This window comes from Elephantulus edwardii, unplaced genomic scaffold (genome assembly GCF_000299155.1).
Source record: "Elephantulus edwardii isolate Elephantulus edwardi_28Jun2011 unplaced genomic scaffold, EleEdw1.0 scaffold00009, whole genome shotgun sequence".
In the NCBI taxonomy this organism is placed as follows: domain Eukaryota; kingdom Metazoa; phylum Chordata; class Mammalia; order Macroscelidea; family Macroscelididae; genus Elephantulus; species Elephantulus edwardii.
In genome coordinates, this window is record NW_006399759.1 from 34,978,860 (window position 1) to 34,999,427 (window position 20,568).

At 37.2% G+C, this 20,568-nt stretch overlaps 1 protein-coding gene across 1 annotated transcript in view; it reads left to right on the forward strand.

Annotated features, from left to right (window-relative positions):
- Positions 1 to 16,155, forward strand: part of LOC102855405 (transcription factor E2F6-like) — a 26,264-nt gene extending 10,109 nt beyond the window's left edge. Inside the window, exons 3-8 of the mRNA XM_006880730.1 lie at positions 4,497 to 4,551; positions 8,490 to 8,706; positions 11,059 to 11,214; positions 11,913 to 12,027; positions 15,188 to 15,323; positions 16,106 to 16,155. Of these exons, the coding sequence (XP_006880792.1) occupies positions 4,497 to 4,551; positions 8,490 to 8,706; positions 11,059 to 11,214; positions 11,913 to 12,027; positions 15,188 to 15,323; positions 16,106 to 16,155 (729 nt within the window). The remainder of the gene's footprint in view (positions 1 to 4,496; positions 4,552 to 8,489; positions 8,707 to 11,058; positions 11,215 to 11,912; positions 12,028 to 15,187; positions 15,324 to 16,105) is intronic.
- The last annotated feature ends 4,413 nt before the right edge of the window (positions 16,156 to 20,568 follow it).

A 20,568-nucleotide genomic window follows, 5' to 3' on the forward strand; every position in this document is an offset into this window, starting at 1 on the left:
CTTCATGCTGAACAGGGGCGTAGATGTAAAGGGGGGAAGGGAGGATGCTTTATCTCCTTACTGGTGATCTTGGGTTAAAACTGCTTGCCTTCTTGCTCTGTTAGAAGATATTTTCCTGTCATTTGCTCCCCTCTGGACTGCAAAGTGTTTTCCCAGGTGGGTCCAGTGGAGATGGCTGATTGACAAATTAACATTTTAGTCCATAGAATAAAATGGTATTTGGTTCTCTTGAGTCAACTACTACTCATAATGACCCTATTAACAAATACCTCCAAATCTTGCTTTATCCATCTGGCTCTGTGCCTTCCTCATGAACACCACCATGCTTGATCCATGTTAAAAGTCACTGTGTTAATCCAGCTTGTTGAGAGTTATCTTTTTCTCTCCACCTGCCACGGCTTTATTCTTTTGTGAAAAATGATTTCTAAATGTATTTCAAATGTTAAGTTCCAGCTTACATAAGCTGTTTAAAAAGTTTTTACTTTTATTGGTTTGCATATAATAATTCATTTACATTGTACATTTCACTCATGTACATTATGTTTTATACAATCTCTCATTACATTGTATTTCATATACTCACTTATACACATTTAATTTATATAATTACATTTGATTGTGCTAATGCGAAACCTATACTTGGACCAAGAGGCAGTCGTCAGAACAGAGCAAGGAGACACTGGATGGTTCAAAATCAAGAAAGGGGTCTGTCAGGGATGTATTTTGTCTCCATACCCTTTCAATCTGTATGTAGAACAGATCATCCGAGACACTGGGCTGTATGAGGAGGAATGTGGCATCAGGATTGGTGGAAGAATCCTCAACAACCTGTGTTATGCAGATGACAAAACCCTGCTTGCTGAAACTGAGGGGGACCTGAAGCACTGCAGTCTTCAATATGGATTGGAGCTCAGCATCAAGAAAACAAAGATTCTCACCACTGGGCCAATTGGCAGCATCAGCATGGATGGTGAAGAGATTGAGATAGTTAACAGTTTTAGTTTACTTGGTTCCACAGTTAACACTCTTGGTAACAGCAGCCAGGAAATCAGGATATGAATTGCATTGGGAAAGTCAGCTGTGAGGGACCTCTCAAGAGTACTGAAGAGTAACGATGTCAGGCTAGAGGCTAAGGTGCACCTGATCCAGGCTAAAGTCTTTGCAATTACGTGCTATGCATCAGAGAGTTGGACAGTGAATAAGGATGATAGAAAGAGAATTGATGCCTTTGAGCTGTGGTGCTAGAGAAGAGTGTTGAATATACCATGGACTGCTAGGAGAACAAAAAGGTTTGTCCTGGAGAGGATGAAGCGGGAATGCTCCTTGTGGTCAAGGATTCTGAAGCTTCATCTGACAAACTTTGGGCATGATGCAAGGAGGGACTGGTCCTTGGAGAGGGACATCATGTTTGGGAGAGCAGAGGGATGGCACAGGATAGGAAGACCCTCAATGAGATGGATCGATTCTGTGAGTGGGGTGGTGGGAATGAGTGTGTTTGAGATGGCGAGGTTGGCACAGGATAGAACAGCGTTTAGGGCACTTGTACATAGAGTCGATGGCACATAACAACAACAACTGATCTGTGCCTGTTATTACACCATATTTTTGAGTCCTCATTGAATCATTCCTGTTTGTTCATACACCCTCCCCCCCATTTACCCACTAAATTCTGTTATCCTAGTAATTTCTGCTCTTTCCCCTCTTTAAAACTGCCTCCACCCCCTTTTGTACATTTATACACTAGTTCTATTTTTATAATAATGGTCTTATACAGTATTTGTCCTGATGCGACTGAGTTCATTCAGTATAATGCTCTCTAGACTCTCCCATGTTATATGGTATTTTATGAAATCATTGTTCCTTAGTGCTGCATAGTATTCCACTGTGTGAATGTACCACCGTTTCTCAATCCATTTGTTTGTTTATGGGCATTTGGGCTGTTTCCATTCTATTGTTATTGTGAATAGTACTTTGAACATAGGTATACATATCTCCATCCATGTCTCAGTTTTCATTTCCTTAATGTCTGTTCCTAGCAAGGAAATAGCTAGGTCATATGGGATTTCTATGTTGAGGTTTTGAGCAAACACCAAACCACCTTCCAGAGTGACTGTACCATTTTATAATCTCACCAACAGTGCGTGAGAGTTCCATTGTTTTCATATTCTCTCCACCATCAATTGCCTGCTGTCCTGTTAAACTTTGCTATTGTTACTGTAGTGAAATAGTAACTCATTGTTGTTCTGATTTGCATCTTTCTGATTGCCAGTGAGTGTTAACATTTCTTCATGTATCTTTTGGCCATCTGAACGTCTTCCTTTGTGAAAAGTCTTTTTATGTGTTTTGCCTGTTTTCGTTTTTTTTTTGTTTGTTTGATTTGCCCATTTTCTTATTGGGTTATCAGTCTTTTTTCTTGTGGAGGTCCTGTAGTCGTTTTGAGCCTTAATAATGGAGCTACTACATGTTCTTATTTTATTAAACTTTTTTATTAGTCTAGTGACAAAAGTTTCTAGCTAGAGATTACAGAGTATGGATTACTTTTTATTTTTAGAAGTGTCGTTATCTTTTATAATACTTACAGTGGGAATGAACAGCAAATTATGAGGGGAGAAAATGAATCATTGATTCGGAAAAGCAAGAAATTAGACAATCTTTCACTTCCACTGAGTTTTCTAGGGTCAGGACAGTGACTTAATAATTCTTACATTCCTTTTTATCCTGCTTGATGTAGTGAATAAGCAAAATCAACAGTAAAATCTCATATTTGTGCTTTTACTGTACTATTTTCTCTGTAACTACTACTTCTAGACTTTTTTTTCCGTGAAAAGTGAATGTTTAAAGATCACATTAACTTTTTCAGAAATCATTCATAGGCATTAATTACCATTGATTGTTGCAGTTTACTTTTCATTGTGTTAATGCAAACCTTTATTGTATATCTTCACACACATTCTCTGGTTTTTTTAAGGTCCCCCCCTTTTCTTCCTTCTCTTCTACTCCATTTAATCTGTAGTGTAGATCCTGTTCCAGAATGTTAATTGTAATATATCTGATTGTGTATTCATTCATTTCAGATTCCACTTCCCTTCATCTCTTCCGGTTCAGGAATTATCTGTCCATTTATTTTCCCTACACTGGTCCCCTTTCTCCTTCCAACACGCACAATAATGCTATTTTTAAAACTGGTTTTATATGGTATTTGTCCTGTTGTTACTGAAATATTTCACTCAGCATAATGTCTTTCATCTATATTATGCAACATTTCTCAAGTTCCTATTTTTTTTATTTTATTTTTATTTTCTGGTGTGTGTATCGTCAGTTGGATCTGACTGGTACAGGAGGAGATTGCCCCTCCTCCAGCAGAGCATCTGGTGTCAAGTTCATATTTTTCATGCTTCATAATACTCCATTGTGTTAATAGACCATAGTTTCTCTGTTTGTGTGTTGATGGGGATTTGGGCTGCTCCCATGTCTTTGCTGTTGTGAATAATGTTGTGGTAAAGCTGAGTATACATACTTTGATACTGTTTGAAGCCCATACTTTTTTTTTCTAATCCACTTTTTAAAAATTTTATTCTGATTTATTTACAAAGTTTGAATACATTGTTTTTTATAAAAGATCCTTTCCATTTCCTTCACCCCACCCACCCATCAAATTGTGCAACCCTGTGATTAACACCCTACCCCCCCATACTCACCCCTCTAGTTCTACCTTCCCTTCCACCTTGGATCCTCACACTCATTCTACAGCAATGGTTTTATACAGTATTTGTCCTTGTGGGACTGAGTTAGTTTGCTCAGCATTATGCTCTCCAGTCCCACCCAAGTTCGGTAGTAATTTACAAAATCATTGCTCTTACGTGTTGCGTAGTATTCCATTGTATGAATGTACCACAACTTCTCAATCTATTCGTTTGTGGTTGGACAGCTGGTCTGTTTCCATGTTCTTGCAATGATGAATAATGCTGCTATAAACATTGGTGTACCAGTTTCCATTTGAGTCTCAGTTCTCATTTTCTTGAAGTATATTCCAAGCAATGGAATAGCTGGGTCATATGGGATTTCTATGTTCAGCTTTTTGAGGTAGCACCAAACTGCCTTCCAGAGTGGGTGTACCTTTGTACAATCCCACCAACAATGTAAAAGAGTTCCTATCTCCCCACATCCATGCCAACATTTATTACTTGCTGTCCTTTTAAATTTTGCCACTGCTAAATGAGATGGTATCTCATTGTGATTTTGATTTGCATCTCTCTTATTGCCAGTGATTTGGAGCATTTTGAAGCCCATACTTTATTTTGAAGGTGTTTTAGTTGTATATTCTTAGCAATCTTTCTATCTGTGAACACTGTCTATGTGATTGAAGTTAATATAATTTGCTCAAATTATTATCCAATGGAGGGTGGAAATTCTTAATCCCAGCCATTAGAAAGATATTTGTGTGCTTTGTTATTTTAAATTGCTAAGTTAAATTTTTGTCTCTTTTTTTTTTCTAGCCATCAAAAATAAGGATTAATTTGGACAATAACATACAGTATGTGTCCATGAGAAGTAAGTTTACTCCTGAATAGATTTTAAGTTTGTTTGGTTTTTTTTTTTTTTAGATTTTAAGTTTTGTGGTTTGGATTTTATATAAGTGGGATGATTTATTCTAAATGTGCATAATTTGATAAGAAACTTAATTGTTTACTTTCTGAATTGAAATGTAAAGTTTCTCATTTTAATATGAATTCCTGAGGTTATGGTTTGATTAATGTATAGAAATGCTAATGCAGCTCTTATGTTTTTGGACATAAATGACATTAGTTACAAGAACAGAGTTCATGTCTTTTGTTCATAGGGTCACTATGTATTCAACTTTTGACTTAGCCACTGCTAAATGAGACTAATGTTGCTGTATTTTGGAGGAACATTCTTCTACTTTTTACATCACTCCTTGTCAGTTTGCTCTACTGAGGTATTCTGGGTTTTCTGTGATGCTGAACCTGTGCCATTGAGGTATCAAATACCATAATGGTTTACCAGTGTGGACAGTGTTTGGTGGAAGAGCTCCCAGTTGTAGGATAGGTTTGGAAGCAGGAGTGACATCCACTCCTTAACCACATGCCTATGAAAGCTATATGAACTTGGAGAAACTTATAGAAAACCATGAGGTCTTTTGTTCATGGAGTTGCTATGAGTCATTCTTGACTCAACAGCAATCAACAATAACAGTCTGTAGTTTAAGGATATTTTCCAAAAATTCCCATGTGAGAAGTTCCATGTGTTCAGCAAAATTTAAAGTGGTTTGCCATGAAAACAATCTTTTGCTCACCTGGGTTCTTGTAACTCCCTTTACTCTTTCCTCCTTGGTCCCTACAGTGGATCAGTGTGTAGGTGTCAGTGAAAGGGTATCAATTGTTCTAGTTTCCCAGAAGAGGAACCTTTATAGTCATCCATCCCACCACTAATAACCCTCCTCATGTGATCCTAATCTAGATCATCTATGCATGTGTCCAAACTAAAATTTTGATGCTAACCATGAATTTTTCCTCAGCCCCTTGCCTAATCATTGCCCAGCTGGACGTCAAGTTTGATCACCTTACCTTTGAAATGTTTCTTCTCTCCAACCAAGTGACTTAAACCTGACTTTTATTGTTTGAGCTTCTTCAGTGCCTGACACTGCATTTCATATTTTGCATATATTATCACACCAATCTCTTTAAATATTGGTGTGGAATAATATGTCTTATTTTGTTGGGAGCCTTGGTAGATCGATGGTTAAACGATTGACTGCCAGCTGAGAGCATGGCACTTCAAGCCCACTGAGTGTCTCCATAAGAGAAAGACCTAGTGACCTTTTGTAAAGGTTGTAGCCTAGGAACCCCTGACTCAGTTCTTCTTTTTCACATGGGCTTGTTAGGGTAAAAAATTTGTTGTGCCTGACAACAACAATCCTCACATTTTATAGATGAACTGAGGGCAGAGAGCTTGATGAACTGAGGGCAGAGAGCTTATGTAACTTGTTCAGCATTGAGATTAAACCCTCAACTTTCCTATTCATCTCTGTTTGCAGTTCCTAGCATGTACTTACTAGAGATCTCCTTGATTTCTCATTCCCATTAAGGTTTTATTTTATGTTTTCAGGTATAACTTTGAATATTTCTTAGTACTTGCTTCAGATTTCCTTATTAATCTGTTCCCGTTGTTGAGTCGATTTCTACTCGTGGCAGCCTTCAATTAGGTTTCCAAGACTTACTGTTCACCTTTCTCTCGCAGAGCAGCTGGTGCGTTGAAACCACTGACCTTTTGGTTAGCCCAGAATGCTACTGATGTTCCTCTCCCTAGACTGTGGAACTCCTGTAACAAAAAGATCCTTTCTGTCATCTCTGTGTGTCCTCCACACTCAATATTTATTAATTGAACACAGTAAGAAAGGTGTTCAGTTAATACTTGTTTCTCTAAAATTTACTGACATGATAGGAATGTGCATGTAATTTATATATACTTTTAAGTTATAATTTCTCATTTTGTAGTTTTCCTAGATTTGTTATAAAATTGTAACTTCCATTTGTGTTTTTTTTTCCTTACCCTTTATATAGTCTTAAATATGGAAATAGATTTCACAGAGAAGGCATTTGTAAAAATAATATATTTATTAAAAATATACTTTTATTCTTAGAGTAACTGCCAGTCATCTATAAGTTGAATATCACATTGCAGAAGTTCTGAAAGAGAGCATTTCTGATTGACAACAGGACAAATTTTTCATTTAAAATGTACTGTCTGGTGTCATAGACACCATATCCTACAACAGAATGACAACTGAGTTATTTTAAAAGTGTTTCTGCCACAAACCAAAACACAAACAACTTTTTTATTATCAAATATTTGTGTCACCAAATTGGAAACTATTTCTTTTAAAAATTACAAAGTTCACTTTTGTAAGGGAGAAGAAGGGAATCTCATACACTGTTTAGAATGGATAGAATCTACAACAGGGATAGCAGTTTAGCCATATATATATCAAGATTACTAAAATGTCCTTGATTCCGCATTCCTACATCTTGGAGTTTAAACTTTTGTAAAGAATACTTACAAATACAAAAAAAAAAAAAAAAAGAATACTTACAAATATCAAGATACATGGAGAGCCCTTGCAGTATTGTGCAAAACTTCAAAACATTGACAGCAATTTGGATTCCAGCATTAGGGTTAATTTAAGAAGTTTTCCATTCAGTTGAATGTTACAAATAGATGTTAGTAATATTGAAATATGTTTTTTATGTCAGGAGGTTCACAATATTGAATGAAACGAACATGTTACAAAATAGCATGATTTGTTTTAAAAACTATATTTACATTCATGTATTTGTATATGTTTGTTTTTATAAGTATAATAGATAAAAATCGTGGGTGAGTTGGGGCATCAAAGAAATTTTTTTAACCTATTCTTGTTAATTTTATATAGGGTAATCAATATTTTGAAAATAGATAGACTACCTTTCCTCAAGTTTATATCCTAATTATTCCCATAGAAAACTAGTTAGAATACTTGTAGAAATTTGATCAGGCCAAGTTATACAGTGATATGTATGTTGTTGTTGTTGTGTACTGTCAAGTTGGAGCCAACCCATAACTGACCCCTGGCAGGTTTTCAGAAGCAGTTAGTCACATGACAGTCTCATCCTTCTACAGAGCAGCTGGTAGATTCAAACGAGGTGCCTTCAGGGTTGCAGCGCAGTTTTTTTATCACTAGGCCACAAGAGCTCCCTGTGACATGTATAGCACATAGAAATAATTTCTTTCCAAAAAGCCATGTCTCTGCCTTTACTTTCGAAGAATTCCTCATCTTGAAGATCAAATGAGAAATTTTATAAGAAATGGAAGCTGATTACATATGTTAGATACTTCATTTCAATCAAAAGTATTTGTTTAAACCAGGAATGTTGTTGTTGTTGTTATGTGCTGTTGAGTTGCTTCTGATTCATAGCAACCCCATGTACAAGAGCCCTAACCCTGCTCTATCCTGTGCCAACGTTATTGTCTCTGACACACCTAGCCCCATTACCTCAACCACTGAATTAATCTCATAGAGGATCTTCCTCTCCTGCACTCTCCCTCCACCCTCCCAAGCATGACATCCCTCTCTGAGGATTGGTGCCTCCTCGCAACATGTTCAAAGTATGTCAGACAGAGCTTGTATGTCAGACAGAATTCTTGTCTCCAAGGAACAGCCTGGTCTCATTCTTGCTAGGATGAACCTGTTGGTTGTCCTAGCAATCCATGATATATTCACTACTCTTCTCCAGCATCACAGCTCAAAGGCATCAGTTCTCCTTCCCTGATTGAGAAATCTGTTTTATAAAAGTATTAACTATAATTTTGTCAGTGTGTGGAAATTTACTTATGTGTCTGTGAAGAAATTGTTTTTTAAAAGTAAAGTTGAAATTAGAAAGTTGAAATGGAAATGTTATTTTAAATTTTACAAATGTGTTTTTGTTTCCCAGAAACTCTAAAAGTGAAGAGACCTCGTTTTGATGTATCACTGGTTTATTTAACTCGAAAATTTATGGATCTTGTCAGATCTGCTCCTGGGGGTATTCTTGACTTAAACAAAGTTGCGACAAAACTAGGAGTACGAAAACGGAGAGTATATGACATCACCAATGTCTTAGATGGGATCGACCTAGTTGAAAAAAAATCTAAGAATCATATTCGCTGGATGTGAGTTGATTTTGAGATTTTCATTGCCCCCACCCTGTTTATATTGAAACAGAGTAGCTAACAATGTTTTTTAGAATTATAAATAAAAGTAACATGATTTCTTGTTAGAAAAGGGTTCTATAAAATTTTCTTGCAGAGTCATAAAGAAAGGGTCTTCTGGTTAGTCTAGGAGATTTTTAAATGTTGCTTTCTCCTGTGTGGTGGATATTGGTGTTAGTAAGAAGTCAATAAAGATTTTTAAATAGTGATTTATGCATAATATTATAATAAACACCCAGAGACCCCCCTCTTTCCACTTCATGCGTTTCTAAATCTGTAGTCCTAAGAGAAGATAGAATCTGCATTCCTAACATTCACCCCAAATGGTGATGATAGTTAAACTATCAATCACACTTTGAAGGCACAGGAAGAGAACATATACTTTAAGGAAGATGGAAAGTTTTATGATGTAGAAAGCAGAAAAATTAGTAGATGTGAATTACCATGTACAGGTAAAAAACTCCAGGCCCATAAGGAAGAGTATGGTGGAAAAAGGACCTTGGGAGATTTTTTAAAATACATATGCGTGTGCACACATACCTTCATATGTGCACACAATAAGAAAACTTGTTATCAGACTTTCTAGGCAAATGAAAATCAGCAAAGATAATAGAGTAATTCTAAATGAGGAGTTCATAAAAGAGATTATTCTAAAATTCTTTTTTCGTTATTAAAAAAATACATATTAAGTTCTAATTTGAACATGTTTGCTAAAGCACAGAAGAGCACTGGTGGCACAGCTACTAACGTCAAGGTGGATGGTTCACACCCACACAAGAAAAAGCCTGACCATCTCACATACAAACTTGAAGCCTGTGAAACTCTGGGGGAGTGGGAGCTCTCTGTCCTGTAGTGTCCCTCCAAAGTGTTAATTACCTTGACGACATGCAGCTGCAGAAGGACGAGTACAAACATGTAGGTTCATACCATATTCTGGAACTCTAGTTGAAATCCAGTTTAAAAGATAGCAATAGAGTAAGAGTTGCGAAAGATAATTTGGTAGAGGCCTTCCCTTTATTCTCCATAACTATTGAAGAAAAAAATTCATATCAGTTGTTATATGGGTAATTTTATACTAGAATAGAAAGAAATAACTGAGAAGACCATATTAAGATTACACTCTCGGGGGAGCTCTGGTGGCCTAGTGGCAAGGAGCTGCAACTACAATCCCAGAGGTGCACGGTTCGAATCCACCAGATGCTCTGCCGGGGAAGGAGGGACAATCTCCTCCTGTGCCAGTCAGATCTGATATGACGGTACACTCACACAAAAATAATAAAAAATTTTTTAAAAAAAGAAAAAGATTACACTCTCTATTTTTCCATATGGAGAAAAAGCTAAGGTGCTAAAAAAATGCAGAAATCAAGTTTGAAGTAGTAGAACTAGAGCTTCGGCTGGGGGTAGTTGGTGCTTCCGTGCCTTTTCTACCACATTAAACTTTCTCTGTTGCTAATTTCAGGGAGCTCTTGTAGTCTAGTGCTAAGGAGCCATGCTGCCAAGCAAAAGACACATAGTTTGAATCCACCAGTTGCTCTATGGGAGAAGGAGTATCAGTCTTCTCTCTTGCTATTTACTGCTTCTGAAAACCTACTGGAAGCCAACCATGAGTAGGTTCTAACTTGATGGCACCTAACAACAGCAACATTATTAATTCTGACTGTTGTTAAGTGCAATTGAGTCAACTATGACTCTTTGTGACCCTTCGAACAATAGATCTGAAACCTGCCCTGTCCTGTACCATCTTCATCGTCTCTGACATGCCTGAGCCCACCACTACAGTCACTGTGTCAGGCCATCTTGTTGAGGATCTCCCTCTTCTTTGCTGACCCTCTACCTTTCTAAGCATAATGTCCTTTTCCAAGGATTGGCCTTTCCTAACAACATGCCCAAAGTATGTGAGTCCAACTTTCACATCTTTGCTTCCATGGACTAACCTGGCTACACCATTTCCATGATGTACTTGTTCTCTTGTCAGTCTGTGGGATAGTCAGTACTCTTCTCCAACACTACAGATCAAAGGCATCAGTTCTTATCTTTATTCATTGTCCAACTTTTCACTGCATATATTTTTGAAAGTACTGAAATCTGCATAAGAGTAGGAACTTTAAATGGAGGGAAAAAACCCACTTTATGTACAAAAACAGTTAATAGTCATCTTGATTAGAGAGCAGAAGTTAAAATACCTTGTCTCTGTCATTCTAGAAAATACTATTATAAGCATTTGGAGAAGTTCCAATAACATTAACTTGTGATTACTTTTTAAAGTGTTTTAAATGTTATTTGTGGTGATTTTTTTTAACTTTTCTTTTTAAGAGGATCTGATCTTAATGATTTTGGAGCTCTCCCCCAGCAAAAGAAGCTACAAGAGGAGCTGTCTGACTTAGCAACAATGGAAGATGCTTTGGATGAATTAATTAAGAATTGTGCACAGCAGTTGTATGACTTAATAGATGACAAAGAAAATGAAAGATATCCTTTACCTATAGCTTTCTTCATGCTTCCCACACAGCTTAAATAGTAGTGTCAGAAGAAATACAGTTAACAGTGCATTAATAAGCAAACTAGATAAAGCCCAGAAAGTAGAAAGGAATAATAAAAGGATTAATGGAAATGAAAGTTCAGTGGAATATATAATTATTTTGTGGATACTGTAATTATTGTTGTAAAACAAATTGTTTATGAATGATTGAATGAAAAACTCATTTGTTGTATAAACTTTCACACAAATCACAAAAAAACCCCCAAATAATAGTAATAGTTTGGAGATTTAATATATACTTATGATAAAATAAAAGATAAACAAGACCTCTAGAAATTAAAATAAGTAAAAATTTATTAGTACAACCTCAGATGTATACAAATAGTATACAAATTACCTTTAGCGTCTTTGTATAAAGTTTTTCTGGATTAAAGTCTCTTTTTTCCAGAAGTTTTTATCGTAATAATAGAGTTTAATGAAATTCTTTGTTACTAAAAAACAGTTTTCAAAATTTTAAGAATTGTTGATGAAATAGTAAGACTTCTGTATAATTTTTTATTAACTACTTCTCTTCCCTTAATTGTAAAGCTTTTTAGTCGCCCAATATAAAGATATTCTAGTATTGTAAGAGATAAATTATCTCCCCGATAAGTAACATTTTGATTAGAGATCCTTGACTGATTTTTACATTAGCATACGTGACATATCAAGATATTCATAGCATTCAAGCTTTCCATGAACAGATTGTTATTGCAGTGAAAGCTCCAGCGGAAACCAGATTGGATGTTCCAGCTCCCAGAGAAGTAGGTACCAAAGCATTTAAAACCATTTTTAAAGACAGGGTCAGGCAGTTGCTTAGACGGTGCTTTAATTAAGCAGCCACAATAGCTTAAGAACCTATGTACACCCTAGTTTTATGTTATGTTTAAGACACACTCTGTTATAACTTCATTGACACCACAAATGAAGTAGTCATTGATATGCCCTGAAGAGAAAAGAACTTTCCTAAGGCCACACAGTCAAATGACAAACTCAGGACTCCTAAATCATTGAGTTAAAATGCCTCTTAGGGGAATCACCAAGTTCCTAAAGGATAAAAAAGAATAAAAAGATAGTGAGATACCGTCAGTGCTCTAAATACTTAACCTACTAACCAGACTGAGAAGAGGAATAGTAAATTAGATGGCTACATTATAAATTTAATTTGAAAAGAAATAGCTTGTGTGAAAATATTCTGGTCCGTTACCAGCTGCTTGGTGCATTCTTTCCCTTGCAACAAAGTTTCTATTGAAAGATAATTGTCATAAGAAGGTCGTTTGGTAAGAATGCCATCCGAGCAAAGAAATGTTTCCATTCTTGGGAGAAGTCATGAACTTCAGACAACATATTAAACTCATTGGCATGTGTAGAGATACACGTATCACGTGTCTTTGCTATAGAGATACACCTGCTACTTCATACTGAAGAACATTCTCACTATCTTTTTATTCCAAGTGAAGCCTCATATTGTTACTCAGTAGTTCATTATCAGTTGATTAGATACTTGCTTTTATCTTAGTCACATGTTTTCTGAATTTTTGTTTGCACCTAGATATATTCCAAGTGTCCTAAATAACATTTGTGTTTAATATGACTCATTTTCACAGATATTTAAACTCATTTTTTTAAGTAACCACTCATTTTTGAACATTTCATAATGACCGACAAACTTTAATATTTCCCCCCCTTGTCCTGCGAGCTTCCTCACACTGTAACTGCCAAATCTTCCTGATCATGCCCAGGCTTGTCTTCAAGGCTGTGCATGTGGGTTCTTTCGTACAGCCATGGGCGACAAGAGACAGCTAAGTAGAAGCAGTAGACTCAAGCATGCTGGTCAAGTAGGTGTGACGAGAGAGCCCAAGGAGAGAGCCGTCTGATGAGCAGCCTGGGCATCTCGTGCAGGAGTTGGCAAACGACCCTCAGGTTAAACCTGCTCTGCTTGTTTTGTAAAAATATTTTCTTGGAACAGAGCCATACACCCATTTGTTTAAATAATTGTCTCTAGCTGCTTTTGTACTTTTGTTGTTGTTTACCATTGAGTCAGAACTGACCCAAAGCGGACCCTCCAGCAAGTTTTCAGAGGTGGTTAATCCTGTGGGTTGCCCATCCTTCTCCTGCAGAGCATCTGGTGGATTTGAACCATGTGCCATCAGGATTGCAGTCACCAGTGCTCCCTTTTGTACTACAGTGGCTAAATTAAATAGTTGTGACAGCATGACCCAAGAAACCAAAAATATTTGCTGTCTCACCCTTTACAATTTTCTCAAACCTCCGACTTAATGAATCTGAAGTTCTCAACTGCCTATCACTGAGCGACATACTAGCTCCACACCCCTCTCAAGCTACTGGTGGATTTGAACTCCCAGAGAGGCACCATCTTTAGGGTAGCAGCGCAACTCCCTTATGACCACCACCAGAGCTCACTTACACCCTTTCTCCCCGTTCTTTTCTGTAAAATAATTGTGCATGACATACCAGTTAAATTAGATGTGAACTGGCAGCCTAGAAGTTAGACACACATGCTTTCTAACCTCCTTGTCTGGTATCAGTCTTATATAAAATCAAGTTGGGTAGGCTGCATCTCTGTGACCTCAACTCTGTTAGGATGAATACCATGAGGTGATCAGCAGGACGGGAGCAGTGATGCCTGCAGTATCTAGTCCAGGCCTAATTACATGAAGGGGAAACAACCATTATGCTGTAGTTGAACCAACTTATAAAAAGGAAAGAAATCATTCACTACAAGCACAGTTCCTTAAAAAGTTATCATAATTTACAGTTGTTTTTAGGTGCCATAGTGTCAGATACAACTCAACAACCCTATGAACACCACATCTGAGCCCTGTTGTATCCTGTGCCTTCTGACACACTCCAAGCCCATTGCTGCAGTCACTGTTCAGTCCACTTGGTTGAGGGTCTTCCTCTCCTTCACCATCCCTCCACCTTTCCAAGCATGATGTTCCTCTCCAAGGAGTAACCCTTCCTAGCAGCATGCCCAAAGGATGTTGAGACAAAGCTTCATCGTCTTTGGCTCCAAAGAGCACTCTGGCTATACCTCTCTAAGACATACCTGTTTGTCCTTTTGGCAGCCCATAGGATATTTATTACTGTTCTCTAACACTGTAGTTCAAAGGCACCAATTTACTTATGATATCTCATAGGGAAAGTTTTCATTAACTCTGAGTAAATAAAAGTAATCTGAAGATGAATTATGTAAATAATAATTAGTAATAGTCCTTTATGTGACTATCTTAACATCTATTTTTAATGTTTTAAATTTGAGATATATTCCTTAAGCCCTGCCTCTGGGAGTTCTTTAAGATGGACAGAAGCATGACCTTTTCCATTAGCTCAGTTCCTCTGTCTCTTTCATTGTTGTCCAGTTGGAATCAACTTATAGCTGGCCCTCTGTGAGTTTCAAGGCTATAATTTAGAAGAGAGGAAACTATCCATTTCCCTGAGAGGGTTCAAACCTCCAGAGAGGTGCACAGACCTTGGGTTAGTGTCACACCACCCCGCAGACATTGTCATCAGCGCTGCCTTGCTACCTCTGTTTTGTTATGTACTGTTAAGTTGGAACTAACTTATAGCTGACCCAGTGAATTTTCAGAGGCAGTAAATTGCACAGGTAGAAATTGACTATCTTTCTCGTGCATGGTAGCTGGTAGATTTGAACTGTGTGCCTTTGGTTTGGCTGTGCAGCTCCTTAACCACTAAACCAGAGCTCCCCAGTACCTCTATAGTAGTCCGGAAATCTTTACACTTTCCTATAATCTGAGAGTGTTATAATTCCCGATAGAAAAATTTCAGAGTATAAATTTGCAAAGTTCCCTGTAACTTTTCCACAACTATAAATAGGGCAGAAAAAAGATCATGATTGTAAATTCTCTTATACATCTTGATGTTTTCCATATATTTTGCTAGGACTCTATCACTGTACATATAAGGAGTACCAATGGACCTATTGATGTTTATTTATGTGAAGTGGAACAGGAAAATGCAAGTAACAAAGTACAGCGAGATGGAGGGACCTCTTCATCTGAAAACAAGTCTAATGAAGGTAAATACCAGTTTTGATACAAGAAAAGTTTATGATTAAATGAATTTTTGTGTGTGTGTGTGTGGAGATACTGGGATGTAGATATAATCTAATGAATGTATTCCCTTTACTATTAGAACATTAAAAATACTGAAAATAATTTTAAAAATAATACAAAGTAATTCTTAATGATTAAATTATTTTTAATTTCAGGCTATTTCTGAAATACAAATTTTAAAATAGACTTTTTTATTATATTAATAAAATGTGGACGAAAGATGGGCAGTCTCCTCCTGTGAAATTAATTGCCTCTGCCAGCCCACTGGAGGATCAGCAGTGGGTCAGTTTTGACTCAACAGTACATACGCAACAACACAGAAAACATTAATAAGATAAATTTTATTGTTTTGGTAACAGTTAAATAGAATTACAGTTGATATTGTGATGGTAATGTCTGTATTCTCTGCCAGATTCTCTCAACTACATATTTCAATTCACTTAATCCTGTGTTCTGTTTTGGTTCTTTTTCTTTAATTAGCCATAAAATTGGGGGTTCATAACCACAGGCCTTTTTTTCTTTTTTGCTATTATGTGTTCTTTTTTTTAAAAAAAAAAAATTATTTTGTGTGTGTGTGTACCATCAAATTGGATCTGACTGGTACTGGAGATTGCCCCTCCTTCTCCAGCAGAGCATCTGGTGGATTCAGACCGTGTACCTCTGGGATTGCAGCGCAGCTTCAGCTATTACGTGTTCTGTAGCCCATCTGCCTTTTGAGTATTTTCTTTCTTGTGTTATTTTGCAGAAGAAAATCCTCCTCAGCAAAGTGAAGGATCACATGAAGTGACTGACTGACTACCAGCTTCATATATTGGGTTCTTATGGAACATTGAACATGGACGAATTATGCATCAGTTTGATTTCAGAGCAATAAGTCATCGATGAATTTCTCATGCCCTGTTGGGAGCAGCATTAACGCCAGTAGTTTACTCTTCGTCGTTGGTAGCATTAAAGCCAGTTATAACTCTGGGTACTTCATTGCTTTAATTTCTGGAGAATGATGGCTGACACATTAAAAAAAGAACTCTTTTTATAATTATGCACTGCTTTTTGTGAGTGAAAGAGATATTTTGCCTACTGAAAACAACTTTATCACAAAATGTATCACTGAAACAGTCAGACATGAAATGGATGTTCCTCCTGGAGACGTTCCTTTTCTTCAAAGATTATGTGTGATAAAACACAAAAGAAATTGCCTTACACTGGTTCATGTTTGCAGTTAAATGTATCTGAATGTGATGTCTCTGTATATATCTGTATAATGTTTAGATTACTTATTAAAAATGTTGTAAATGAAACATTTCAACACTGTACAGCCAAAGCTATATATGAAAAGTAGCAAACAAATTCTCTAATTTCTGTGGTGTTTATAACTTATTAGAATCCTCTGAATGAGGGTTAGTAGAGATTTTTCAAACTTCTACATGTAGAAGTATCAGAAGTATGCTATACATTTAAAATTCATGGATTTAATTAAAGTATCTTAATATTACCAATGGTAAGATTAGAGTCTGATAGTTCTTAATATCAGGCTATCTACAGAGTTCTTTTCCACCAGACTGGTAGCATGCTCTAAGGCTTTAGAGAAATGCTATGAGATGATGGCATAATTTGTTGTGAGACTTTAACTTCAATGATGGTGAAAATAGAAAACTATTTTAAAGCTCTTTACAAGCAGATTTTGAAAGATGTTTCTGTAAATCTGCAACCTTGCTCTTCAATCAAAATGTTTTTACTTATGATAAATTGTATCCTGCCCTGTGTCCTGCTCTCGTCCCACATTTCCAAGCGCTTAGCCATTTCTACCTCATTGGGTGAAGTCATTTACCACTCTGTGCCTCAACTTACTAAGTAGTTCGCCGTTGGACTGTGAGCTCCTTGATGGATTTTGTCGTATTCTTTGTTCAAGCACCTTGCACCATGCCTGGCACATTGAAGGTGCCAAATAAATGTTTGAACAAATCAGTGAGTGAGTGAGTCAATAATACAATTAGGTTATAATGATACTTAGTTGGTCTGTCATACAGGATTTTTGGAAGTGTCAATCAAATTAATACTTTTTTTAAATTTAAACCAAATTTTTATTTTATACTGGTTTACTTACAAAGTTTGTATACATTGTTTTTCACACCAGATCTTTCCCATTTCCTTTACCCACCCCTCCCTCCACCCATCAAATTGGGAAACCCTATGATTAACCACACACCCTCACCCACCCATCCTCACTCCTCTGCTCCCACCTTCCCCCTTTTGGATTATCATACATGTTCTGTAATAATGGTCTTGTACAGTGTTTGTCCTCACGGGACTGAGTTAGTTCATTCAGCATAATGCTTTCCAGTCCCTCCCAAGTTAGGCAGTGATTTATAAAATCATTGCTCCTGCATGCTGAGTAGTATTCCACTGTGTAAATGTACCATGATTTCTCAATCTATTTCATTGTGGTTGAACATTTGGACTGTTTCCGTGTTCTTGTGATGGTGAATAACACTGCTATGAACGTTGATGTACAAGTCTCGGGGAGCCTCGGTTTTCATTCTCTTGCAGTATATCGAAGGAGTAGAATAGCTGGGTCGTATGGAATTTCTTTGTTGAGCTTTCCAAGGAAATGCCAAACTGCCTTCCAGAGTGGTTGTACCATTTTATAATTCCACCAACAGTGTATAAGAGTTCCTATCTCACCACAATCTATTATTTGCTGTGCTGTTAAACTTTGCCACAGGAGTGAGATGGTTTCTCGTAGTTTTGATTTGAATTTCTCTTCTTACCAGTAATTTGGAGCATTTCTTCATGTGTCTGTTGTCCATCCGAATATCTTCCTCTGCGAAAATTTTTTCTGTATCTTTTGCTCATTTTGTAATTGTGTTACCAGTCCTTTTCTTGTGGAGGCCCTCTAGGATTCTGTAACTGTTGGTATGAGACCCTTGCCTGAGATGGTATTGCCAAGTGTTTTTTTCCTCAGTCAGGTTTTCTTTTCACTCTGCTGGAAAAAGTTCTTGAGGTGCACAGCAATTTCATCTTTAGAAGGTCTCATTCATCAATTTTATCCTCTCCAGATTGAGCATTTCTGCCTGTATTGTGCAGTCTCTTTATAGTAATAGGCTGTCTGAGCTTGATCCCAATTTGTCTCTGATGAACTTTATGGTTCCTAGGTCTCTGATCCGTCTTGAATTGATTTTTTTTATTTTATTAATTTTAATGAACATTTACAGAGATTTTGGATTTCCATTCATTCATTGTTGCTTGAATTGATTTTTGTGTATGATGAAATGTGGATTCTGTTTCAGCTTTCTGCCGGTAGTGGTCCAGTTCTGCCAGCACCATTTGTTTAAGAGGTTGTCATTTCCCCATTTGATACATTTTATTTCCTTGTGACTACACATAGCGGGGTCCATTTCTGGGTTTTCAGTTCTGTTCTATTGGTCTATGTTCCTGGCACTGTACTAGTTCCACGCTTAATGTGAGTGTACTAAATGCACTAATCAAGAGAAAGAATAGCAGAGTGGATTTTAAAAAAACAATCTCATCAAAATGTTGCCTACAAGAGACACATCTAAAAAGAGAAAAAAAAAAAGAAAGACTCAAAGGCTGGGGAAAAAATACACCAAGTAAATGGCAATCTCAAAAAAGCAGGAGTGGCAATATAATGTCTGATAAAATAGACTTCAGAATGAAAACCACCATAAAAGGTAAGGAAGGGCATTACATACTGATTAACAACAGATCAAGAAGACAAAACCTTGGTCAACATTTATGCTTCAAATGATAGATCTGTAAAATAAAACAATGGTTAACAGAATTGAAGAAATAAATAGAATCACAATACTGGTAGGAGACTTCAGGCCTTTTGTTCATAGGGTTGCTATGAGTTGTCCTCAACGCATGGCAATAAACAATATGTTTCTAGTGAGGCTCTTGTCTTCCAGCTCACTGACCCTCTGTTCCATCTCTTCAGTTCTTTTTTGTGTTAGAAAAGTATTCTACAGTTCTTTTTGTGTCATTTCAGTGTGTTAGACATTGCTGTCAATTCTAATATTTTGGATTGCATTTTTGTGCTTTTCTGTTATTTCCAGGATTGTGTTGGCTATACCTTCTCTGTCTTCGGATCCCCCCCCCCCATTCACTGCAATACTTTATTCTTACATGAAGCAGTGTTGCTGAGGCCTAATGCTCATGCATGACAGTAGAAAAACCAATTGCATACCAAAACCTTACATAAATTAAGAGGATGAGTACAGTTTACAAGTATAAATGCAAATTGTCTTCCAACTCAAGGCAACACCCACTGTGTTGGGTGGGTGTAGGGGGAAGGCTAAGAAAGGAAAGGAGGCCTTAAGGCTCAGATTTTTCCAACTCCATGAGGAGAGGCCAGCGATCCTCTCAGCCTGCAGCCTCGAGGTCCTGGAGCCATCAGCTCTGCCATCATTGTCTATAGACAATGAGGTCAGTGAGGTAGACCCCCATCCAGCCAATGGCCTTCTCCATGCCAGTGTCATCCCACACTGCAGCCACTGAGTGGCCAGGTCACATAAGCTAATGGTTGAAATCAAAGATATATGCAGGGTATTAGACCTCAGGAAGTGGTAACATGATAGAAGGTTGGATCAGCAACACGGTCTTGCTCTGGTGCTGATTTCAATACATAGGCTTCCAAGGATGATTCAAAGGCATCTTCCCATTTCAGAGGTTAGAATGAGTTCTGAGGGGCGGTCACATTCAGAGGAGCTCCCAGAGCAGGCAGGTATCTGCTGACAGTACACTTAGAAATATGGAATGCTTAATGAATTTTCATGTCGTCCTTGCATAGGTCCATGCTAAATCTCTAATGTGCTGCTGGAGTAAGCACTTGTGATGATTTTTTACATTCTTGAACTTCTTTATACTATCAATTCTTTCTTCCATCTTTTGCATGTTCTTTCGTAGCTCTTCAAGTTGCTCCTTATATTTTTTCTGGATTGCTGTCTCTGGAATATTTGCTCTATTAATGGCTTCCATTGGTTCTTCCGTCATTTGTGTCTTATATAGATGTTCAAATAATGCCACATCAACATACTTCTTCTGGTTCTCTATAGGGTATTTATTGGATCTGCTTTTTTTAGGAGAGGGTTATTTTGTGGTTTTTTTTCATAATGACTGAGATTGCTGCTTTCTTGACATTACATGAGTCTTTTCCTTCCTCCCTCCCTCCTTCTCTCTCTCTCTCTCTCT